The following is a 26857-nucleotide window of genomic DNA, read 5'->3' as shown; positions in this document are numbered from 1 at the left end:
GGCAGTGCAGTGTTTAATCATTAGGGTAAAAGAAGCATCACAAAATACAGTAACAAAATGGCCCAGGGTGATGGAAAAAAACTGTACCCAGAGTCTCGCTCACGTATGTAGGGCTTTCCCATCAGCGCTGTCTCCGTATCAATCCATGACAGGAAATTAGATACCTTCGTGTACACGCCAGGTTTATTCTGCCGACCACAGCCCATGCCCCAGCTAACAATGCCCAGCTGGTACCATATGGTTTTGTTCTCCTTTTTCTGGCAAACCAGAGGCCCCCCACTGTCACCCTAGGAGAGAAAAGTTTCTTGGGAGTAGAAGGGACAGTAACAAGTTAATCCTATGGCTATTAAGGTGCATGCACCTGGACACAAGGCCAGAAGCACCTAATGGTATCTTTAATGACCAGACATTGTCATTTTGACTAGGCTCTACAACTGCATCACTATGCTCCAAGTTTTGTGACTGTTAGGAAAGGTAGAAAACAATTTGGTCAAAAGCAATGTGATGAAAGACACTTTAGTCAAAAATTAATATCAATTATCATCGAGTCTCAGGCATCAATTTTGATATACCGAGAAACAGTTTTCTAATCCATTTTGTCTTTAACAACTTTTGTTGTTTTTCAGACTTCTTCAAATTTTTCTCCTGCCTTATTACTTCAAATCCATTTTCAACCAGCCCATTATTCTCTTTCTGCATTGTTCACAAGAGCAAAAAGTAAAAACTAAGACAAAAATCTATTATGCCTCACTATAGATCATTGGTTAAATATAGTGAGCATACAAACTGATATGTGCAAAATGCAAAATATACATAAATGCATTAAAATTGTACTATTGTGATTTAAAACATTAATATTAAACAATTTACACATCTTAAAACATCATGGGAGAGGATTGTGGGAAAATGACGATGAACTAACAGGCAGAGCTGAATGCTCTCACATAGACAATAGAGGAAGAGCCGAAACCTGTCCTAGGGGTGTGCTTTGGGGGTCAGCAGACCAGGACAGAGCTACACAACTCTGAAGAGGGCGAGGGGCAGAGAGACTGAAGAAGCCGAAATGACAAACATGAGTTACCAAGCCCCTCAGCAGCAGGGACAGGCTCCCCTCCCCCTAAAGATCTCCAGCTGGGGTAAATGCCCCGGCCACTGCAGCTGACTGAGAGGGGAGCAGACGTCTTCCTCCCTGCCAGCTGTTATGAGAGAAAAGGGAGGGGAGGCTGGGGCGCTTTTCTACAGTGAATTTGGCCAGCAGAGCCTGTTTTGAATTTCCAATCTGGAGATTCAACACAGGGAAGCCAAGACTTAATCACCTCAAAGGAAAGGTGCGTTGACTAGTGCCATCTGCTGGCCAGCCTGGAATTCACATGAACAAAAACTGAGCTCTGTATCCAAGCCCTGGGAGAAAATCTGCACGTCACTAGTGAGTCCCTGGCCTGATTTTGAAACCTTAAGCTGGGCAATTTTAAAGACTGAAAATAAGCTGAACCAAATATCAAAGAAGAGCTGAAGAAAGAAAGAAAGAGGGAAAGAAGAACCCAATAGGCAAGAGAAAGAAATTAGCCATCAGAGTAAATACACCAACATATTCAGATGCCTAGACATAAGCAAAAAATTACAAGCTATAATAGGAGACAGGAATAGATAGCCCATGCAAAAAAACAAACCAAATATCCCAAAAGAGATACAGGAGTTAATACAATTGATCAGTGATAATCACACAACTCTCCTAAGTCACTTCAAAGAATTCAAAGAAATTGTGACTAAATAAATAAAGGATATTAAGAAGACACTGGGAGAGCATAAAGAAAAATTTGAAAGCCTGCAAAGAAAAGTAACAGACCACACTGGAATGAAATACACAATGGACAAGATTAAAAATATGTTAGAGGTACATAAGAGCAGAGTTGAATTGTGTGAAGAAAGAATTAGTGATTTCAAAGACAGAATATCTGGACTGGAAAAAAACAGGAGAACAAAGAGAAGAGAATGGAAAAAGATGGAATGGAGTCTCAGGGAACTGAATGACAATGCAAAACACACAAACATTCACATTACTGTTGTTCTAGAAAGAGAAGAGAATGGGGAAAAGGGCAGAAAGAATATTTGAGGAAATAATGACCAAAAACTTCCCAACTCCTATGAAGGACATACATGTCAATATCCAAGAAGGATAATGCACCCCAATCATAATAAATCCAGATAGACCTATTCCAAGACACCTACTATTCAAAATGACAAATAGAGATGAAGGGAGGATTCTGAAAGCAGCAAGAGAAAAGCAAAGCATCACACACAAGGGAAGCTTGGTAAGATAAGTGCTGATCTCTCATCAGAAACCATGGAGGAGAGAAGAAAGTGATAAGATGTATTTAAAGTACTGAAAGAGAAAAACTGCCAGTCAAGAATTCTCTATCTGGCAAAGCCATCCTTCAAAAATGAGGGTGAGTTCAAAGTCTTCTCAGACAAACAAAAACTTATAGAATATGTTACCCAAAGGCCAGATTTGCAAGAGAAACTAAAGGGAGTGCTGCAGCCTTAAAGGAAAAAACAAGGGCAAGAGATTTGGAGAAGAGTTTAGAAATGAAGATTTTTAGGAAGGGTAAACTAAAGGATAAGAAGACAGACAAAAGAACAATATGACAACAGAGAGCCCAAGGACAAAATGGATGAAGCAGTTGCAAGTTTTCAAGTAGCCCTTCCCATCTATCCAATGAGCCCTGAAATACAGAAAGAGGACCTTTCTTGGGCAAGAACACTCCAGGAGCAGCAGAAAGTGGCTCAGAAGATTACAAAGGGTGAAAAAGCAGCAGAAGTAACAGATTTCTCACCAAAGTCAATTCCTGACTATGACTTTGAAAGTGATGAGACTGTTGCTGTTTGTGCAGCTATTGCTAAGAAACAGAAAATGGCTTCAACAAATAAAACAATGGTTATTGTGTCTGCTTCAGGGACTGTAGAAGGTGTAACTGAGAAGGGATATGGCACTCCAACACCAGATGGCTCTGTTTTTATCAAAGCCTGATGAAGGAAAATGCATAGCATGAATTATTTGAATCTGTCTTTTCAATTATCATTTAAAGTTTTAGACATAGGGACATTTATTCTGGAGAAACAGGGCTAAACTCCTGTTTGTAAGATACATTTTTCAGATGAAGCATATAAATCTAAGTGATAGCATTATTATATAGTGTTTGGACTATGCTTTGATAAGTTATGGCTTATACTTAGGATCAGAATTCTAAGCAAAATATTTTTGATTTGGAAATTTAATCTAAATACAGGGATGGATATATTTTTTTTTAATTTTTAATTGTCTTTTTTTTAAAAAGATACATAGATTACAAAAAAATGTTACATTAAAAAATATAAGAGGTTCCCATATGCCCCACACCCCAACCCCCCTACTTCTCCCATATTATCAACCTCTTTCATCATTGTGACACATTCATTGCATTTGGTAACTACATTTTGGAGCACTGCTGTACTGCGTAGATTATAGTGCACACTGCAATTTACACTCTCCCCCAGTCCATTCAGTGGGTTATGGCAGGATATATAATGTCCAGCATCTGTCCCTGCAATATCATTTAGGACAACTCCAAGTCCCAAAAATGCCCCCACATCACCTCTCTTCTTCCCTCTCCCTGCCCTCAGCAACTACTGTGGCCACCCTATCCATATAAATGATACAATTTCTTCCATTGCTAGAGGCACAATAGTTCTATACTGGACTCTGGGATGGTGATGTCCACTCCACCTCTAAATCAAGAGGGGGCTTAGATCCCACATGGCAAATGGATGCAATTCTTTTGCTTGCAGTTGTAGACATTCTCGGTTCCCTGGTGTGGTGGTGGTTGACCATCCTCACCTCCCTGCTGGCTGACCTGGGTAAGTCGAACAAACTGGAGAGTAGGTGTTGCAACTCTACTGAGGCTCAGGGCCCAGTTGGCACAATGCCAGTCCAGAGATTCAAGTCTCCTGAGTATGCACCAACCCCAGTGCCCACCACAGGTTCAGTAGAAGTGACAGAAGAGGTATGTGTAAAAAGGACATATCTGAGTCCCACTCCATCACACCCAGGAGCACAAATTCCAAAGTAAGGTCCGTTGACGAGGCACTGAACTCCAGAGTCATCTGCCATCACCATAGAACCTGTGTGTCTCTGGGATGGATGATACATTTTAAAGACACGGCTTGAAAAGCAAATTCTTGAGTAGTAAGTAATTTAATCAGTGTTATTAAAATGTTGACCCATTGACTTTTGTTTTACAATAAAGGAAATAAGTGATTGCTTTCTCTCCTAGAAATATACTGCTGTTATTATTCACTCTGTTTTCCTTGCTTCTGTAGAGTAAGTTTGTCACAAGGCTTAAAGATTTTTAATATTCATTTTGATTGAAAGTTGTGGTCTTGTTATATGTGGAATCTTTGAAAGTTCAGCCAAACATGCATGCAAATGTGAACATTCTGAAGTTTTTCTTAATTCTGATTTGTGCTTAAGTTTTGGGCCTTAAAGAAGTTATAACAATGGTACTTGCCTCCTTCAGTATTTGTTAGATGTGTGAAGTACTGATAATTGTCACAATGATAGTTTTATTTTTTAGATTATCACTGCAGGTAGGTTAGTCCTTACCACAAGTGAGTTCCTTTTTAAATGTGCATTTTTTATCTTGTTTTTTTTTTAAATGAGTGGCTTTTACAGATACATCATAATAACATTTTTTAAAAATAGGGGATGATGTGGAAGGGGGGGTACATGGGAATCTCTCATACTTTCAATGTAATTTTTCTGTAATCTAAAACCTCTTTAAAAAATAAAGTATTATATTAAAGCAAAAAACAAAAAACATCATGAAAGGAAGGAAATTGTGGGAAGATGGAGAGTAGGAAGCTCCAGGAATCAGTCCCCTCACCAGAACAACTATTAAACAGGCAGGAACTGTCTGAATTGGCTCTATCAAATCTCCAGAATCCAGTAAAATGCCATACAGCATCCAGGGAATAGCGGAAGGAAGAGGCTGGTGAATTTTGGTAAATACTAGTAAATTGCTCTGTCCACACTGACGGTTACTGCAACCACCCCCACTCTCAGGGCAGTCAGCAGCGGAGTCCAGCCCTGGTGAAGATCGCTGATATCAGAAAGGGACGAAAAATTCCACTTCCCCAAGATCTGGGGAAGTGGTGTGGGTGGTGCTGGCTGAAGACCACTGCTTTTGATTGGGTAATTCAGCACACCAATATATGCATTATGAGAATCTGAGAAGGAGAAGAAAAAGAGAAAGGGGAAGGAGGAATATTCAAAGAAATAATGACAGAAAACTCCCCTTAGAAAACTTAGGAAAGATTGAATATGGACACCCAAGAAGCCCAGAGAAAGTCCAACAATAAAATTGAAGAAGAATATGTCCTATTATATACTGATCAAACTGTTGAATGCAAAGGACAAGAAGAGAGCTCTGAATGCTGCAAGAGAAAAGCAAATGTGTTATGTGCAAGGGAGTCCTAATTAAATTAAGTGCCATTTCCTCATCAGAAACCTCGGAGGCAAGAAGGCAATAGGTTGAAATACTTAAAGCACTGAAATAAAACAGTTGCCACCCAAGAATTTTATATCCAGCAAGACTTTCTTTCAAAACTGAGGGAGAGATTAAGACATTCTCAGATAAACAAAAACTGAGGGAGTTTGTCACCACTAGAACTGTCCTACAAATAATGCCAAAAGTAGTTCTTCAGACTGAAGGGAAAGGACACTAGACAGTGGTTCAAAATGTCATAAAAAAATAAATAAAAACTTGTGGTAAAGGTAATCCTTTGGGTAATTATCAATGCCAATATTATTGGTTGTATTTTTTTAGTATGTAACTCTATTTCTTACTCCCTAGAGGTGCTAAAATGCAGATGCATAAAAAGTAATGATAAATCTATGATTTTGGACATACCACATACAAAGATATAATCTGTAACAAGCACAAAAATATGTGGGGATGGAGGGCTATAGGAACAGTGTATGTGTAGGCTATTGAAGTCAAGGTGATAACAAATGATATGTGATTGTTATATATTTAGGGTGTTAAGTTTTAACCCCATGGAAACCAAAAGGAAAACATATGAAAAACATATCCAGATAAGAAGTGATTCAAAATGGTACAATATAAAAAATCATAAAAATTAGAAAATAGGCATTAAAAGAATTGAGGAATGAAAAAGGTATAAGACCTACAAAGACTAAATAGCAAAATGGCATAAGAAAGTACTTCATTATCAGTAGTGACTTCAAATTTAAATGGATTAAACTCTCCAGTCAAAAGGCAGAGATTGGTAGAATGGATAAAAAAGCATGACCAAAATATACCCTGTTTACAAGAAATTCACTATACAAACAAAGACGTAAGTAGGTTAAAAGTGAAAGGATGGCAAAAAATATACCATGCAACAAGTAACCAGAAGAGAGATGGGGTTCTATACTAATATTAGATAAAATAGACTTATATGAGGGACAAGCTTATGAGAGGCAAAGACAGTCATTATATACTGATAAAGGGGTCAATTCAACAAGAAGACATAGCAATAATAAATATATATGCACCTAACAACAAAGCCCCAAAATTTATGAAACAAGGAAAAGAAACAAAAGCCATCCAAATTGGACAGAAGGTAAAACTATCCCTATTTGCAGATGATACAATCCTATATACAGAAAATCCTGAAAAAAAAGTCCTAAACAAAGTTCCTAAATATAATAAATGAATTCAGCAAAGTGATGGGGTCAATACCCAAAAATCAAGTGTTTCTATACCATTACATATGTACTAGTAATGAACAATCAGAAGAAATCAAGGGGGAAAATCTCCATTTACAGTAGCAACTAAAAGAATCAAATAACTAGGAATAAATCTAACAAAGGATGTAAAGGACTTGTACACAGAAAACTACAAAACCTTACTAAAAAAAATTAATGAAGCCCTAACTAAATGGAAGGATTCCCCACGTTCATGTAATGGAAGACTAATTATTGTTAAGATGTCAGTTCTACCTAAAGCTATTTACAGACTCAACACAAACTCAAACAAAATTCCAACATACTTCTTTGCAGAAATGGACAAGCCAGTCTGAATAGCCATCTTGAAAAAGAAGAATGAAGTAGGAGGACTCATATTTCCCAATCTTAAATTTTATTACGGTGAATCCTAGAAGGAGAAAATGAGAAGACAAAAAGAGAAATAGACACAGAAGATCACACAGAAAATGGACACAAACAGCAAAAAATAAAAACAAAAAAAGCCATTAGGGGTGAGGAGGGGGAGGGGGGAATTTATTACAAAGCCTGGAGTAAGCAAAACAGCACGGTACTGGCACAAGGACATGTGTAAAGGCCAATGGAGTCAAGTTGAGAGTTTAGAAATAACCTTGATATTTATGGCCAACTAATTTTTTACATTGGCACAAAGACCACACAATTGGGTAAGAATGGTTTCTTCAACAAATGGTGCTGAGAAAACTGGATCCCCCTTTGCAAAAGAACGAAGATGGACCTCTGTCTCATACCATATACAAAAATAAAAATCCAGAACTATAAAACTCCTAGAAGAAAATGTAGGGAAGCATCTTCAGCACCTTGTGTTAGGCAGCGGTTTCTTGGATTTTCCACCCAAAGCATAAGCAGCAGAAGAAAAACAGATAAATGAGACTTCATGAGAATTAAAAACTTTTCTGCATCATAGGACTTTATCATGAACATAGAATGACAGCCTGCACAATAGGAGAAAATACTTGGAAAGCACATATCCAAAAAGGGTTTAATATCCAAAATATATAAAGAAATTCTTCAACTCAACAAAAAAAAGACAACCTAATTAAAAATGGGCAAATCAGGTATGCAAGAGTGGTTCAACATAAAATCAATTCATGTAATTTACCACATTAACAAAATGAAGAGAAAAATACCACATGATCATCTCGGTTGATGCAGAAAAGGCATTTGAAAAAGTCTAGCATCCTTTCTTGATAAAAACATTTAGAAAAATAGGAATAGAAGTAAACTTCCTCAACATGATAAAAGTGTTATATGAAAAACCCACAGTTAACATCATATTCAATTATGAAAGACTGAAAGCTTTTCCTCTAAGATCTGGAGCAAGACAAAGATGTACTACTGTTATTCAGCATTGTACTAGACCTTCTAACCAGCTAGGCAAGAAAAAGACATATAAGGCATCCAAATTGAAAACGAAGAAGTAAAACTTTCACTATTTGCAGATGACATGGTCCCGTATATAAAAAGTCCTTAAAAATATACAACAAAGCTATTGGACTAATAAACTAATTCAGTGTGGTGGGGTACAAGATCAGGATGTAAAAATTAGTAGTGTTTCTAGACACTAGTAAGGAGCAATCTGTGGAGGAAATCAAGAAAAATATTCCATTTACAACAGCAACTAAATGAATCAAATATCTCAGAGTAAGTTTAACCAAGGATATAAAGGACTTATACATGGAAAACTATAAAACTTTGCTAAAAGAAATTAAAGAAGATCTAAATAAATGGAAGGACATTCCATGTTCATGACTGGAAGATTAAATATTATTAAGATGCCTATTCTTCCCAAAATAATTTACAAATTCAAAGCAATCCCAATCAAAATTCCAACAACCTACTTTGCAGATATGAGAAAAGCCCATTATTATATTTATTTGGAGAGCAAGGGGTCCCAAATAGCAAAAAATAAATATCTTGAAAAAAAAAGAACAAAGTTTGAGGGTCTCCATTTCCTGACTTTAAAGGTTATTACAAAGCTACACGTGGTCAAAACAGCATGGTACTGGCACAAGGACAGATAGTAGACCAACGGAATCGAATTGAGAGTTAAGAAATAAACCCTTACATTTATGGCCAATTAGTTTTTGACAAGGCTACGAAGTCCACTCAAATAGGAAAGAAGAGTCTCCTCAACAAATGGTGCTGGGAAGACTGGATGTCCATATGCAGAAGAATGAAGAAGGACCCCTATCTCACACCATATACAAAAAGTAACACAAAATGGATCAGAGACCTAAATATAAGAACCAGGACCATTAAACACCTAGAAGAAAATGTAGGGAAGCACCTTCAGAATCTTATGTTTGGAAATGGTTTCTAGGACTTTACACCCAAAGCATAAGAAACACACCAAAAAAATGATAAATGGGACCTCACCAAAATGAAAAACGCTTATGCAACAAGGACTTTATCATGAAAATGAAAAGACAATCTGCACAATGGAAGAAAATGTTTAGAGACTGCATATCTGGTATGGGTTTAAGATGTAGAATATATAAAGAAACCCGACAACTCAAAATAAAAAGACAAAAAATCCAATTGAAAAATGAGCAAAAGACTTAAATAAACACTTCCCCAAAGAGGAAATACAAATGGCCAAAAATCACATGAAAAGATGTTCAACATAATTAGCTATTAAGGAAAAGCAAATCAAAACCACAATGAGATATCATTTCACACACACTAGAATGAATACTATTTAAAAAAGTAAAACAGAAAATTACTATTAGGAGAGGATGTGGAGAAATAGGAGCACTCGTTTCTTGCTGGTGGTAATGCAAATCAATGCAGCTGCTATTGAAGACAGTTTGGCGGTTCCTCAGAAAGATAAGTATGGAACTACCATATGACTCAGCAAGCCCTTACTATGTATACACCCAAAAGAATTGAAAGCAGAGATTCGAACAACATTGGCACACTCGTGTTCACAGTGGCATCATTCACAATTGCCAAAGACAGAAGCAACCCAAGTGTCCAGCAACCAAAGAATGGCTAAACAAAATATGGTATATACACACAATGGAATATTATTACCATTAAAAAGGAATGACATTCTGATTCATGGGAAAATGTGGAGGAAACTTGAAGACATTATGTTGAGTGAAATAAGTCAGACACAAAAGGACGAACGTTGCATGATCTCACTGATAAGAAATACTTAGAATAAGCAAATTTCCAGAGTTGGAATCTAGAATATGGGTTCTAGGGACTAGTTTGTGGTTAGGGAATGGGGAGTTAATGATTCAATTGTATAGAATTTCTATTTGGGGTGATTGCAAAGTTTTGGAAATAGATGTGTTGATGGTAGCACAACAGTGCATATGTAATTAACTGCACTTAAATATATGTATATGTGGTTAAAAGGGGGAAATTTAGGTCATATGTTTGTAACTAAAATAAAAATTACAAGATAAAACCTGGGACTGTACAACACAATGTACCCTATTTTAAACAATGGGCTATAGTTATTAGTACAATTATAAAAATGTTCTTTCATGAATTACAACAAATGTACCACACTAATGTGAGGTGTTAATAAGAGGGTGTTATATGGGGAAAAATACACCCTAATGTAAACTATGGATTATAGTTAATAGTACAGTTATATTCTTTCATCAATTGTAACAAAGATACCACACTAATACATAGTGTTACTAACAGGGTGGGGTTTATGGGAACACTATTTTCTGCATGGTTTTTTTGTAAACCTACAATTTTTCTAAATAAGTACAAAATTTTAAATTAAATGAAAACAAAATAGTAGTAATAATCAAGATTAGAAACTGAATTTTTAAAATGGGCTACGGCTTGAATAGATACTTCTGCAAAAAGGATATGTGAATGGATAAAAACCACATGAAAAGATGCTCAAAATCATTAGCCATTAGGGAAATGCTAATCAAAACCACAATGAGATGCCATTTCACACCTACTAAAATGGCTCTCATTACAAAAGAGGGTGTGGAGAAATAGAACGCTCATTCCTTGCTGGTGGGAATGTAACATGGTGTACCCACTGTGCAAGACTGTTTAGTAGTTCCTCAGACAGGTAAGTGTAGAATTACCCTTTGACCCAGAAACTCCACCACTAGGTACGTGCCCAAAAGAATGACAGCAGGGACTCAAACAGATATCTGCACCCCGATGTTCACACTGGCATTGTTTACGATTGCCAAAATGCAGAAGAAACCCAAGTATCCATCAACCAATGAAAGAATAAACAGAAGGTGGTGTATATACACAGTGGAATAGTATTCAGCCTTCTAAAGGAAGGAAGTTTTGATACAAGTTTCTGTATGCAAATTGCATAAATCATTATGGTTTTACAGAAATAGGATCAAGTTCGACATATTGTTTCACACCTTAGAAAAATTTATTTTTGAAGATATTAAGTGTGTGGCACACAATAGGTTGGAAAAAACCAGAATTACAAATATAGAAACAAACTCAAAACACCCACAACAGCGAAACTAGGATAAGGGTTATTTGCTTTTGTTTGACCAGACTGTTTTTTACCAAATTGCTGAATCTTGAAGACATTATATTGACGGAAATTAGTCAGGCACAAAAGAACAAATATTGTATGATCTCACTGATGTGAAATAATTAGAATAAGCAATCTCATAGAGTCAGAGCCTAGAACAGACGTTACCAGGGGATGGTGTGTGGGCGATGAATAGGCAGTTAAGGATTAAAAAGGACAGATTTCCTGTTTGGAATAATGGAAAAGCTTTGGTAATGGATGGTGGCACAGCATGGTGAACATAATTAACAGTACCGAGCTATATATTTGAATGTAGCTAAAAGGGGAAATTATAGGTTGTATAGATGCTACTGGAATAAAACAACTTTTAAAAATCCATGGGACTGCATAACACAAGCAGTGAACCCTAAGTTAACCACGGTCTATAGTGACTAGTGTACAATTGTATAAATGTGCTTTCAACAATTAAAAAAAAAGATACCACACCAATGCAAGGTGCTAATAATAATCGAGTTGTGTATGGGAATTCTGTATTTTATGCATAATTGTTCTATAAGCCCACAATTTCTCTAATAAAACAAGAACAAGAAAAACAACACACCATTAAAAAATCACCAGATCAGCAGAGCAGACATAATTGGCACGAAAGTTGACAAATATAGTACCTTTCATGTCAAAAGCCTTTTGGATCATCTTTTATTCTATTAAAGAGCAATGTACAATCATTGAAAAAATCAGAAAACTCACAGACATGGAAAAAGAACAGAAAGCCTATCCACAATTCTTTAAATAAATATTTTAAATAGAAATATGTAGTTACATATACAAATAAAATCATACAATCAGGAAGGGTACACAGCCCTGTAACAGTGAATCGGGGAGGAAACGGAAGAGGGAGATTATGTGCTTTTGTCCAATTTGAATATTCTTTACCATGTACACATACATGTATTCAGATAAAATAAGCAATTGTAATTCAGTCCATACAAAGGCAACATCTATTAATATATTAAAATATAACTCTGCACATCCTTGTATGCAAATATGCATAAATCATTCTGGTTTTACCGAAATAGGACCAAGCTATATATATTGTTCCACAGCTTACACAAATTTATTTTTGAAGATGCTATGTGGTACACAATAGGTTAGAAAAAAACAATTATGCCCCAGAATTACAAATAAAAAAACAAAACAAAACAGCAAAACTAGGATAAGGGGTTATTTGATTTTGCTTTACCAGATTACTTTGCCAAATTGCCGTGCCCATCAACTTACTTTGAACCAAACTGTTCTTGACTAAATCTCTTGCATTGGAAGTTCATGTGACATTTTAAAAGAATTTAGAGATAAGGGGTTCTTTGTAGAAAGATGTCAGGCAAAAGATAGTACCATTAAGAAGCTACATTTCTACAGCCAAATAGACCTTGGTTCAACTTACAGTGTGAGTGTTTATCTGAGTTTGAAATTTTTCTTACAGAGTTTGAGCCTTGGCTTTTGAACTGGTGGTCGTAGCTGCACCTCCCGTGCAGGACAGCCGTGTGAACAGAAGGGATGACCCCTGTGGGGCACTGCGCACAGCTCTGGGGCATGGCAAGCCCTTGAACGGCAGCTCTCCTTCGCTGCGCGGTTGTCGGGCCAGGCGGATCTGGTTGTGGCTCTGCTAGAGCCCAGAGCCAGCCTGCCTTCACTAGAACCCTGGGTTTGTACTTGACTTGCGGGTGTGGCCACAGCAAGGCCTTTTTGTGTCTGTGACCCGTCTGAAATAGGCCCACCTCATTCAGCTCATTCGTAACCCTCTGAAGCACCTGTGCGTGCTCTCTGCCTGCAACAGAGCCATGAGCAGGTGTGAGGGGCGGTCGTGAAGGACACCGCACGCGGGGCAGGCACTGCTGGGCTGCACCGCTGTGTGAGCGCTGTGCTTGCTCTCTGCCTGCAATGGAGCCATGAGCAGGTGTGAGGGGCGGTCGTGAAGGACACCGCACGCGGGGCAGGCACTGCTGGGCTGCACCGCTGTGTGAGCGCTGTGCGTGCTCTCTGCCTGCAACGGAGCCATGAGCAGGTGTGAGGGGCGGTGGTGAAGGACACCGCACGCGGGGCAGGCACTGCTAGGCTGCACCGCTGTGTGAGCGCTGTGCGTGCTCTCTGCCTGCAACGGAGCCATGAGCAGGTGTGAGGGGCGGTGGTGAAGGACACCGCACGCGGGGCAGGCACTGCTAGGCTGCACCGCTGTGTGAGCGCTGTGCGTGCTCTCTGCCTCCAATAGAGCCATCAGCAGGTGTGAGGGGCGGTGGAGAAGGACACCGCACGCGGGGCAGGCACTGCTGGGCTGCACCGCTGTGTGAGCGCTGTGCGCGCTTGACCTTAACCCTCACACCAACGCCAGAGGGCAGGAGCTACCAGTGTCCCCTTCTGCAGGGGAGGACGCCAGAGCAGGCGGTCAGGAGAGGAGCAGGGAGGGGAGCTGGGCGGGCTGGCTCCAGAACGTGCCCCCTCACCGGCGGCTCTCCCGGCCTCCCCGGGGTGGCAGCGCCTGCTCTTATCAGACACGCACGTCTCTCGGAAGCGCGGGCCGGCCCCTCGGGCAGCCCTGGCACAAGCCCGGGGCAGCCTCGTTACCTGGCAGGCATCCTTCCCACCCTCGGGGTCCATGGCGCACAGCATGTTCTTGGTGAGCAGGAAGACAGAGTTGGAGCACTTTTTCCACTTGACCAGCTTGAGTTCGACCTTGCGCAGCACTGGGCTCTTCGCCTGCATTGGAACTGGCCCCAGAGGACGCAGAGGGGAGGCCTGAGCCCACAGCGGGTCCTGCGGGCAGAGCCGAGCCCCGAGCCCGTCCCATCTCCCCACCCCAATGACGAGGCGCCGCCCTGCGGCCCAGCGAACAGCGGGTTTCCTGAGAGGGAGGGTGGGTGGGGGGCCCAGGAGCCTCCGAGCCCACCTCCCATGAGGCCAGAGCGCCCCAGGAAAGGTCCCTGCTGGGTCTCGGCCACAGTGCGTTGCCTTCCCGCCCTGCCCGGGCGCCAGGCTCCAGGAGGGCCTCGGAGAGGGAGTTCCCTCAAACGCGTCAGCGTAAGTACGAACGCGAGGAGAGCACCCGCGCAGCAGGTGAGGATGGACGAGCTTGCCCGAGGGGCTCACGGCTGGGAGGGCAAGAGCCGCGCCGAGAAACCGAGAATGGCGCGGGAAACCTGCCTGGGGCCTACAAGAGGGCCAGTGAATATGCGTTGGAAGGGGAATGCCAGATTAAGAGAGGGCCCCATGGGAAGCTGGCGATGACCTTCTGAGGACAGTCCCCAAAGAGGAATTCTAAAGCAGCCCCCGGGCAAGCGGGCAGCCCTTCGGGCGCCTGCTCTGGGGAGCAGCGACGGCAGGAGAATTGCCGCTCCATCTCTGATGACGAAAGGGTGCAGCCTTGGGGCTGGCTGGGAGGGGCGGGGAGTGGGGCACGGGCTGGCGTTGCGGAAAAGGCACCTTCACCTAACCCCCTCCCCGGCCCGGCTCTGCGCTTTCCCGTATCTCAGGAAGGGAGCGCTGTGTCGCAGGAAGCAGAGCTGACACCAGGACCTGGAGCAGACCCTGGAGCAGGTGGAAATGGCGCAGGTTCCCCAGAGCCTGGCACTCTGTGCCACCCCTTTGCCAATCAACATGTCCCTCAGAATTTCTCCGGGTCGCCCCTCAAGCTCTGAAAACCTCTGCCTGGGTTATGCCGAGGCCCTCTTTGGGATGCATGTCCCGCAGGAGCTCGTGATGGAGCTTCACGTCAGAACCTGAGGTCCCTGGACCCACCAGGCCGATTTCCCAGGCCCGGGAGGGTCCCCGGAGTTTGCTGCTGGTTAAACAGAGCAGCCGGCGGTGCCCCCCGCCCCGCTGGGCTCTGGAACTCACCGGTGATGCCCCATCCAGTCACCCAGCAGTTCTCCCACTTGTGTATGTCGGTGACCTCGGAGAGGCAGATGGGCGATTTCCTGACACTGAAGCTTAACGGGGATTTGAGCAAGACCAGCGCTATGTCACTGTCCAGGATCCAGGGGTTAAATCTGGGGTGAGGAATGAGGCTGGCCACTTTCAGCCTGGTCAGGTTCTGGAGGTGTAAGTTTTCTTCACCGTAGGAGACCTCCAAATCAGACCTTGTTCCAAAACAAAAGCAGGAGGAAAAAAGGGTAAGTGGCAAAAGCGCAAAACGAGAGCCTTAAGAGAAAGTCGCTCCACAGGTCGGAGGCGGTGACGGGGGCGACGGAGGCGGCGCCCTCGACACAGAGCGGGGCAGCAGGAGGCCGTCGCGCTCCGGTGCTGCCCGTTTCCACCGGCTCTAGGCCCGATGGTCTCTGCCTGGGCACATAATTTCAACTCGGTGCATCTGTGAAGTCATGCTATTACGCACAAGTAATTGAGAGACTTGACCTTGATTTTCAACAAGTTTTGGGCTGGCTGTATAACCAACATCGAGGCCCTGGTGAAAATGCTGACTTGGGGAGCTTGTGAAGGCCACAGGCCCCTCTGGGGTCTCTTCCTCTCTGGCCAGGGTCAACCAGGGCTTAGGAAGGCCCTTCCCAGAGGCTGAGCAGAGCCACGCCAACTACCTGGAAAGAGGCTGAGAAGTCCCCGGAGCGTCCGTTCAGAGGACACACGACCAGGCGTGTCGCTCCCGGCAGGAGAGCAGCGCCGCGTCCCGCAGAGCGGGCAGCCCCCAGTGTCCCCGATATTCTTCACGGTTGACCACCCTGGATGTGGGGCCCCGGGGGCTTATGAGCAGATACTGGAACACCACGCTGCCTTTTCAGAGATTCTGCTGGCAGGACTTACGCGTTTCTCCCTTGGAAGCAGTGAGAGGCGGAGAGGACCCACCACTCGCTGAGGATGGAGCCCCCGCAGAGGTGCTGGCCCCCGTGGAGGATGGCCACCTGCCACGGGAAGTCGCTGAGCCTGGCGGGCACCCCGCCGACGATGTGGGAGATGCCGGGCGTCAAAGACTTGGCGTGAATTCTTTGGCCACATCTTACTAAAAGGAGAACAGAGCAGAGGGCAGGGCCCAGTGGTCAAGGCTTTCGGCTTGGAAGGAAGGTCAAGTGCGACCGCCTCGTTCTCTCCCCCGGCGCACAGAGAGCAGCGGCTCGGCCAGGCGGACGCCAGGGAGGGTCCTGCCAACCAGCACGAGGGCGGCCGCGCCGCCAGGCACCGCGCCGCGGAGGGTGCCAGGGCGCGAGGAGGGCCAGGGCCCGCTGGCCTGTGGGCTGGCGCCGCTGTCTGAGGACGGCGCCTTCGTCGCGTGTCCTCCCAGCTGCCCCCGCACTGCGCCCGGCGGCCCGCAGGCCCCGGGAATGCCACAGGCAGGGGGGCCCGCCGTGCCCGCTGCGCCCTGCAGCCCCCGCCCCGGCCAGGGCACGTCCCCCCCAGCCCCCGGCCAAGGGCACCTCTCCCCCAGCCGGAGTTCCAGGCGCCACCCTGTCTCACCTTAAGAGGAGCAAAGAGTGTCCTCTCCTACGGGGTGGAACTTTTAGCAACTTTTGATAACTTTCAGTCACATTTGAGTAAGAGAGAAAAGAATACAGTCAGTCTGATATTTCGAGCACTTACCATTCTCTAGGTGCTATATTAATTTAATTCTCAAGACAAATTCTGTGAGGTAAGTGAAACTAGCATCACCCCATTTTAAAGGAGAGACGCGGCACGGTTACGTCGCGGTGACCGGCCACGGTGCCTGGCCGAGCTCCCGCCACCAGCGGCCGGGCTGAGGCGCGTCCTTAGGTGCCGGCTCCCAGCTACCCCGCGCCTGGGCAGGCCGCCCCGAGGCGCGACGCGTGGGCTCGCGGGGAGAGCGCGACACACTCCACAGACCAGCGCGGAGTGGCGGGACGCCGAGTCAAGCAGCGCACGTCGCCACCACAACCACCACACACCACAACCACCACACATCACAACAACACACACCACCACCACACACCACAACCACCTCATCACAACACCACACACCACCACCACCTCCACCACAACACCACACACCACAACACCACACACCACAACCACCTCACATCACAACACCACACACCACAACCACCTCACACCACAACCACCACACACCACAACCACCACACATCACAACACCACACACCACAACCACCTCACATCACAACACCACACACCACAACCACCACCACCACCACCACCACAACCACCACACACCACAACCACCTCACATCACAACCACCACACACCACAACCACCACACATCACAACAACACACACCACAACCACCACACACCACAACCACCACACACCACCACCACCTCACACCACAACCACCTCACACCACAACACCTCACACCAAAACCACCTCACACCACAACCACCACACACCACAACCACCTCACACCACAACCACCTCACACCACAACACCACACACCACAACCACCTCACACCACAACCACCTCCACCACAACCACCACACACAACCACCACACACAACCACCACACACAACCACCACACACCACAACCACCTCACACCTCACACCACAACCACCTCACACCACAACCACCTCACACCACAACCACCACACACCACAACCACCACACACCACAACCACCACCACAATCACCTCACACCACAACCACCACAAACCACAACCACCTCACACCACAACCACCTCACACCACAACCACCACACACCACAACCACCACCACAATCACCTCACACCACAACCACCACACGACAACCACCACACACCACAACCACCACCACCACAACCACCTCACACCACAACCACCACACACCACAACCACCTCACACCGCAACCACCTCACACCACAACCACCACCACAATCACCTCACACCACAACCACCACACGACAACCACCACACACCACAACCACCACCACCACAACCACCTCACACCACAACCACCACACACCACAACCACCTCACACCGCAACCACCACCACCACAACCACCACCACCACAACCACCTCACACCACAACCACCTCACACCACAACCACCACCACCACAACCACCACACATCACAACACACACCACCACCACCACACACCACAACCACCTCACACCGCAACCACCACCACAACCACCTCACACCACAACCACCACAACCACCACACACCACAACCACCTCCACCACACACCACAACCACCTCCACCACAACCACCTCACACCACAACCACCACAACCACCACACACCACAACCACCACCACCACAACCACCACACACCACAACCACCTCCACCACAACCACCACACACCACAACCACCTCACACCACAACCACCACAACCACCACACACCACAACCACCACCACCACAACCACCACACACCACAACCACCTCACACCACAACCACCACACACCACAACCACCACCACAATCACCTCACACCACAACACCACACACCACAACCACCTCACACCACAACCACCTCCACCACAACCACCACACACAACCACCACACACAACCACCACACACCACAACCACCTCACACCACAACCACCTCACACCACACCTCACACCACAACCACCTCACACCACAACCACCTCACACCACAACCACCACACACCACAACCACCTCACACCACAACCACCTCCACCACAACCACCTCACACCACAACCACCTCACACCACAACCACCACACACCACAACCACCACACATCACAACACACACCACCACCACACACCACAACCACCTCACACCACAACACCACACACCACAACCACCTCACACCACAACCACCTCCACCACAACCACCACACACCACAACCACCTCACATCACAACACCACACACCACAACCACCTCACACCACAACCACCTCCACCACAACCACCACACACCACAACCACCTCACACCACAACCACCTCACACCACAACCACCTCACATCACAACCACCTCACATCACAACCGCCTCACACCACAACCACCACAACCACCTCACACCACAACCACCACCACCACAACCACCTCACACCACAACCACCACCACAATCACCTCACACCACAACCACCACACGACAACCACCACACACCACAACCACCACCACCACAACCACCACACACCACAACCACCACACACCACAACCGCCACATACCACAATCACCTCATACCACCACCGCCACACACCACAACCACCACCACCACAACCACCACCACCACCACCACCTCACACCACAACCACCTCACACCACAACCACCACACACCACAGTCACCTCACACCACAACCACCTCCACCACAACCACCACACACCACAACCACCACCACAATCACCTCACACCACAACACCACACACCACAACCACCTCACACCACAACCACCTCCACCACAACCACCACACACAACCACCACACACAACCACCACACACCACAACCACCTCACACCACAACCACCTCACACCACACCTCACACCACAACCACCTCACACCACAACCACCTCACACCACAACCACCACACACCACAACCACCTCACACCACAACCACCTCCACCACAACCACCTCACACCACAACCACCTCACACCACAACCACCACACACCACAACCACCACACATCACAACACACACCACCACCACACACCACAACCACCTCACACCACAACACCACACACCACAACCACCTCACACCACAACCACCTCCACCACAACCACCACACACCACAACCACCTCACATCACAACACCACACACCACAACCACCTCACACCACAACCACCTCCACCACAACCACCACACACCACAACCACCTCACACCACAACCACCTCACACCACAACCACCTCACATCACAACCACCTCACATCACAACCGCCTCACACCACAACCACCACAACCACCTCACACCACAACCACCACCACCACAACCACCACCACAATCACCTCACACCACAACCACCACACGACAACCACCACACACCACAACCACCACCACCACAACCACCACACACCACAACCACCACACACCACAACCGCCACATACCACAATCACCTCATACCACCACCGCCACACACCACAACCACCACCACCACAACCACCACCACCACCACCACCTCACACCACAACCACCTCACACCACAACCACCACACACCACAGTCACCTCACACCACAACCACCTCCACCACAACCACCACACACCACAACCACCTCACATCACAACACCACACACCACAACCACCTCACACCACAACCACCTCACACCTCACACCACAACCACCTCACACCACAACCACCACACACCACAATCACCTCACACCACCACCACACAGAACCACCTCACATCACAACCACCACACACCACAACCACCTCACACCACCACCACCACACATGACAATCACCACCACCACAACCACCTCACATCACAACCACCACACACCACCACACACCACCACCACCACCATCCACGACAACCACCACATACCACCACCACCCATGACAACCACCACCACAACCATCACACACAACCACCACACACCATCACCACCACACACTACCACATACCACCACCACACATGACAACCACCACCACCACAACCACCTCACATCACAACCACCACACATCACAACCACCACACACGACAACCACCACATACCACAACCACCTCACATCACAACCACCACACACCACAACCACCACACACCCCACCACCACATGTCACAACCACTGCACACCACCACACACCACCATTACCCCCACGGCACGTCGCTACCTCCACCGCCACTTACTGTCTCCCTGACACAGCCTTGTCACCATCTCTAGATTTCTGTCTTCCAGCCTGTCTTCGGGTCCCCAGAAGCTCCTTGCCCCGTCTCAGGGCCTTGCCCCGTGCCTCCTTCTAGAGCACCAGCCTGCTCCTGGCCCCTCACCGGCTCTGCCCACCTAGTGCGCTGTGTCTCCCGCCGAGCGCAGCTCAAGGGCCTCTGAGTCTTCCTTCCCTCCGGGTTCCAGAAGGCGCTGGCATTATCAACACTTCCCGCAGACACGCTGGCCTTCCCTTCAGAAGGCTAACGGCTGGTCATCAGACGTTGTAAACCTGTTATCTAGACGACTGTCTGTAACCATCCCACTGTAATCCTTGCCTGTCTGGCTAATTTTCTTACCTCCGATCAGCCAGGTTAGAGTCTGGCACGTCTGGGAACCAGCTCATACAAGCTGAAGAAATGGTGGGTGGAGGGGCCGGGAGGGGGCAGCGCGGGGAAGGGAGGAGGGGGGGCGGTGGACGCTGACAGCAGCGATTTGGCCGTCGATGGTGACACTCGTTGGCCACGGGGCCTGAACGGAGGACCTCGCGTCCGAGGTGCCCCGGCCCGGCGGCCCTGCCCGCTGAGCTCTTGAATCGGAGGCCCGGGGGAGGGGAGAGAAGGGCCCGTCGCGGGGCCGTCCCCCGAAGCCGACGGCAGCCGGGGCCTGGGGACCTGTCTCGCCGCTGCTGACACTGGGGAAGACGGGAGAGCGTGCTCGCCAGCACCCGCCCGGCTCTCAGGCGGAGAGGGAGGTCCGATTTGTCAGGACCCACAAGGGAATCGGAATTAACAGACAGTAAAGCGATGTTGGTCTCTGGGAAATTTTAAAACACTTTAGTTAATATGAGAACGTTCTCTCATGAACTGTAACAAATATACAAGACTAATCCGCGGTGTTAATAACAGGGTGGTTGTGGGGAAAAGTCACTAAATGTCCCCAGTTAGAAATAATATTTTGACGATGCTCTTTCCTCACTTGTAACAAAGGTTCCACAATGACACAAGGAGGCGGTGGAGGGCTGACGTGAGGAAATCCTGTACGGTATGCCTTCGCTACTAAAAATTAAATTTTAAAATTTTAAAAAAGAATGCATCAGAATTCATTAGAAAATATTGGTAATTTATAATAACATGCTGGGAAATTATTTCTGAATATTTAAACAAGATTACTGATAATTAGGGGTCAGTTCAGAGACACAGTTATATTAAAATCCTCATCAAATTAGCCCTGGTTTAGTTTTGATGCCTAGTTACAGCGATTGAGCAACTATGGTGTCAGCCTCTATCCTGTGTGTGTCACACTTAACAATCCCAGAAAACCTCCAGGGTAGGTGTAGGTGTTACTACTCCCTTTTCATAGGTGAGGAAGCAGCCTCGAGAGCATGTGATTGTCAAGGTCATTCTGCTGGCAGGAGGCAGAGCAGGGCTTTTCAATCAGGTGTCTGATCCTGAAGCCCTGTTGTTCTCGTCACCCTGCTCGCGGCTTCAGAGCTCTGAGCGTGTCAGCAAAGAGCTGCTCAGTTCTTAGATAGCCTTATTTGGCAAAATGCTGGCGTGTGGTTTGGAGGACAGTTTTTCAGGTGAACTTGGAGCGGGCTGAGAGCTTCTGCCCTGAGCATTCATCACCCGATCTGTGAGCCGCGAGCAGGAAAGCTGTGCTGGGGGGTAGGGGGCGCGGTGGAGAGAAGGGCTGTCTCTAAAGCCATAAACCTCACAGCTCATTTTAGCTTCCGTTTCTTAATCAGTCTTTCTTAAGCGGCATATGACTTCTCTTCAACGTTTTAAACGCTGTGGCTATTGATGTGAGGCTGTTAATGGGAATTCAGCTTACTCCCATGAAAAGCCTTATGAGTGTATAAAGACCTTCAGTGTTTGTATGTCCTTAATGTTTAACCTTGTCAAAGCTCACGCAGCACTTCACGGTCCTTGCGAGGCCGAGGCCCGCGTCGTGGGCTGGGGTCCCCGGGGCCCGAGGGGTCTGTATATTCTGCAGACAGGGAAGCGCTACGGAACCCAGAGCACGCGGGGAGAAGGCGTCACGGGAATGTCCCCCAGGGGCCCCCGGCCACCCCGCGGTGAAACGGCCTCACACCCAAGCACACATGTTCCCAGGCGGCTGGCGGATCTGGAGCCCGGGGTGTGACCAAATCAGAATAAGACAGAAAATCTCATTTCCGCCTTAGAATCCAGGTGGCTTCCCTGTGCCTCAACGCCCAGGGCTGCCTGGAAGTTCCCCACCTGGAAGGGACTGTCCACCGACTGCTGACACTGCAAGAGGGGCAGGCATGAGCGGGAGCCCTGTGGCGTTGGCACAGGAAGTCCACGCAGCGCTGCAGCAGCGCTGTGCCAGAGGCAGGGTGGGGTTTGGGGTGAGCAGTCCCGAGTTTAACCTCGGGTCCCGTCATTTGTCAGCTGTGCGATGTGGAAGTTCCGGTCCCCTCGTTTGTCATCTGTGCAGTGTGGAAACTCTGGTCCTGTCGTTTGTCAGCTGTGTGATGTGGAAGCTCTGGTCCCCTCGTTTGTCAGCTGTGCGATGTGGAAGCTCTGGCCCCATCGTTTGTTGGCTGTGTGATGTGCAAGTTCCGGTCCCCTCGTTTGTCAGCCGTGTGACGTGGAGCAGTGGACTTAGCCTTTCCAGGCCCCCCTTCCCTTCCCTTTAATAGGACAATGGCTAGCGCATCCTTCCACCTACTTTTTTGGATGGTACTTGATTTCACTCTAGATGGGACCAACGAGAGAGAAGTCAGAGTTCTGCCACAGAAACGGGGTGCAACCTGGGGCAGCTCCGGGAGAACCTTCCTCGGTGAACGCGCGGGCCGGTCCTCTCCCTCCGTCACGCGCTATGCCTTCCCGAGCTCTTCCGCCACGTTCTCCCCTCCCTCCGGGACCCGCCCTCCCGCACGCCCGGGCTGGGTGACCCCATTCTGGGCCGTAACCCCCACCTCATCTTCACACAGACGACGACCCCCTCTATCTCAGACGAGCTCCCTCACCAACTGCCCTACACGGCGCCTCCCGGGAGCGTGAGGCCTCTCCAGCTCAGCGCGGCCAAAGCTGGGGGGTCAGCGGGCTTGTGCCCCCAGAGCTGCTTCCTTATAGGCTCCCACAGCTCAGGAAATGGCACTCCACCCACCTGGATGCTCTAGCAAGGAAACACCTGAGAGTGGTCCTCGATGGCTCCCTCGTTCCCTCCCTCCCCGTATCCAACTCATGAGCAAGTCCAGTTAGGCCCCCGCCAAACCCAGCCCAGAACCCGCCGCTGCTGTCCCCCCCAGAACCCGCCACGCCGGCACCCGCGCTGCGCCGCTCCGCTCCCACTCTCCCCCGCAAGGCCCCTCTGCGGAGCAGCCAGGAATCTTCTCAGGCGCCTCTCGTTTCTCACTCTTCCCTGTAGACTCTGGTGACTTCCCGTTAGAACCAGGACAAAGCCAGAGTCCTCACGGGCTCTCGTCAGGCTTGGCTGAGCGGGCCCCGCTGCCGCCCTGAGCCCACCTCGCCCGTGTCCCGCTCCCACGCGCCGCTCCAGCTCGCCGGCCCATCTGCCTCTACGACGCACCCAGCTCCTTCCCTGCTCGGCGCCTGGGCACGGTTTCTGCTTGAAAATCTGTCTCCTCTCATCAGCTGAGTGCCAGCCTGGCCTTGTCAGTCAGGGCGACCACCCGCCTAGAGCAGTTCCCAACAAACACCCCCCAGCAGGGGCTGAGATGGACGCATTTGCTCTTCCACGTGTCTAATGTTTTCTCCCCCTCACTTAAGTGTGGGCGCTGAGTAGGTCACTCTCTACGTAAGCCCAGCTCCTGAGTCAGCTCCTGGCATGTCACGACGGGCTTTGATGTTTGTCAACCACATGATGATGACTGAGGATAAAATAAGGCTCCAGGGAGTTGAATACTCTGCCTTCGTTATAGAGTTACATCATGATAGGATTTTGCATTACAACAATTAGGCTCCACACTCTCCTCAGAATATTTTCAAAGAGAAAGCAGCAGAAAAGCCCATTTTTGGACCACCGGCCTTAGAGCTGCAGGCGTGGCCAGGCGGCACCTCTGGCTTGATGACAGTTGCCCCGTTCAGAGGCTGTGCTTGTGTCGACTTTCCACTCTGCGAAACTTTGGAATCTTACAGAGATGTTTAAATTCACACACACACACACACATACAAGTACAACAGGTTCGTGGCACAAATACCAAACTCTGGGCTGTTGCAGGAGCAATGATTTCAAAGTGGGACCCCCAGGCCCCCCGCATCAAAGTCACACGAGGGCTTACTGGCAGCTCAGCCCCCGGATCCCACCCGGGCAGCGCCCTAGGGACCGACCGTAATCCAGCCCCCGGGTGGCTCTCACGCCCCAGAGAGGCACGGAGGACACCCCCAGACCTACGTGCAAGGGAGCCGTGCACCCAGGGGAGCAGCAGGGCGAGCGGGAGCAGGAGCGCCGCTCTCCCGCCCCTCCACCATGTCATGGGACCCTGGCCTTGACCACGCGCCGGCGGAGAGGCTTCAGGTGAGGCTGCCCATTGCGCTGCGCAGGGCCCAAGGTCAGGACTTGGCCCCTGGGCCCGCTGACTCCCAGCTCCGCCTGACCACCGAGGTCACAATGCAGCCCTGTGTGCAGCGGGCACGGCCCAGACAAGGCGGCCAGGGGCAGCCCGAGCACAGAGCCCGATGGCTGCAGCGGGCCAGCGCCTCTAGCCCCCGGGGAGGCCAGCAGAGAGCAGGGGCGGTTGGGAGGGTGCAGCGGTGCTCCCGCGGGTCAGGGCATCCCAGATTCGCTGATGTGCCAGGGCCGAACAGCTTGAAGGCCCCGTCCAGGACCAGCCAAGCTAACGAGAGAAGACCTGCAGGTGCTGACCCAAGCAGACCCGGAGTACGGCTGAGAGAGCTCAGAACCGGACCCGGGCAGACAAGAGCGCACATCGCCGCTCCCTCTCCCGTGGGCCCTTAGAAGAGTCGCTCAGCTTTGAGCCGCACGTTTCTCGTCTGCAAAGTGGGGCTGGCGGTGGTGTGAACATACGTAGTTACTGAGACAGGACAAGGCGCTCCTGTGGGTATCCTGGCGCACAGCACCAGGCAAATACCACGTCCCCAGACTTGATTCTCCAGCTTCACCTCTAGGAACATCTTCCTGGGAAGCCTGGTGCGCTTGCAGCAGCCTCTGTGAACCAAGGGAGCATGGAGTGCAGCTCCATCCACGGGTCCGTGGTGGGCGGCATTCTTTGGTGTGTTACCTTGGTTGGGTCATTGGTCAGTTCCTTCAGCTCTTTCTGGAGCGTTCTCTATATGCCAGGCTTGGAGCGTGGCACCAAGATGCACAAACATGTTCTTGATATTCTTGCTGCTCGTGTTTCAGCTGGAGGAGACACTTGAGCAAAGAGGCCACCTGAATGCAAGGGGTGTCCCTGGGGGCTGGAGAAGGGACCCGACCGAGAGCAGAGCAGCACGGAGTGGGGCAGAGGGCTGGGGGAAGGGGCCGCTGGGGAGACCGTAGAAGGAACAAGCCCTGGGGTGAGCCTGGGTGCAAGAGCATTCCAGCTGGGCGTGAGCACAAGAGGAGAGAGGGTACCGGAGCTGCAGGGGCTGCGTTAGGTCAAGCCACACGGAGCTGTTGCCGTGGCCTGTCGAGCCCCGGGCCCCTGGCCTCCGTCCACCCAGACTCGAAGCCCGGGGCTCTGCCTCCGTCGCTGATCCCTCCCTGCTCACCACTGCCGCTCGCTGCCTGCCGGGGCCGCGCGGTGGCCTGTGGGCTGCGGGAGACAGGCCCGCACCGCCCAGTGGATGCAGCAGCCGGGCGGCTCCCTGCGGC

At 48.5% G+C, this 26857-nt stretch overlaps 2 protein-coding genes across 2 annotated transcripts; one reads left to right on the top strand and one right to left on the bottom strand.

Annotated features, from left to right (window-relative positions):
- On the bottom strand, positions 1-25555 carry LOC101436251 (serine protease 52-like). Its single transcript, XM_058288044.2, has 5 exons — positions 25436-25555; positions 16113-16308; positions 15195-15436; positions 13926-14068; positions 1-287 (listed from the first exon to the last, which is right to left on the bottom strand). Exons 1-5 carry the CDS (start codon positions 25515-25517, stop codon positions 21-23), a joined length of 930 nt encoding a protein of 309 aa, XP_058144027.1. The 5' UTR covers positions 25518-25555; the 3' UTR covers positions 1-20.
- LOC139437590 (mucin-2-like) lies at positions 16628-26824 on the top strand. Its single transcript, XM_071211864.1, has 2 exons — positions 16628-16743; positions 16965-26824. Exons 1-2 carry the CDS (start codon positions 16628-16630, stop codon positions 20824-20826), a joined length of 3978 nt encoding a protein of 1325 aa, XP_071067965.1. The 3' UTR covers positions 20827-26824.
- The last annotated feature ends 33 nt before the right edge of the window (positions 26825-26857 follow it).

The sequence above is a fragment of the Dasypus novemcinctus genome, chromosome 25 (genome assembly GCF_030445035.2).
Source record: "Dasypus novemcinctus isolate mDasNov1 chromosome 25, mDasNov1.1.hap2, whole genome shotgun sequence".
Lineage (NCBI taxonomy): Eukaryota > Metazoa > Chordata > Mammalia > Cingulata > Dasypodidae > Dasypus > Dasypus novemcinctus.
The sequence above is the reverse complement of the archived record's forward strand: the minus strand, read 5'-3'. Positions and strand labels throughout refer to the sequence as shown.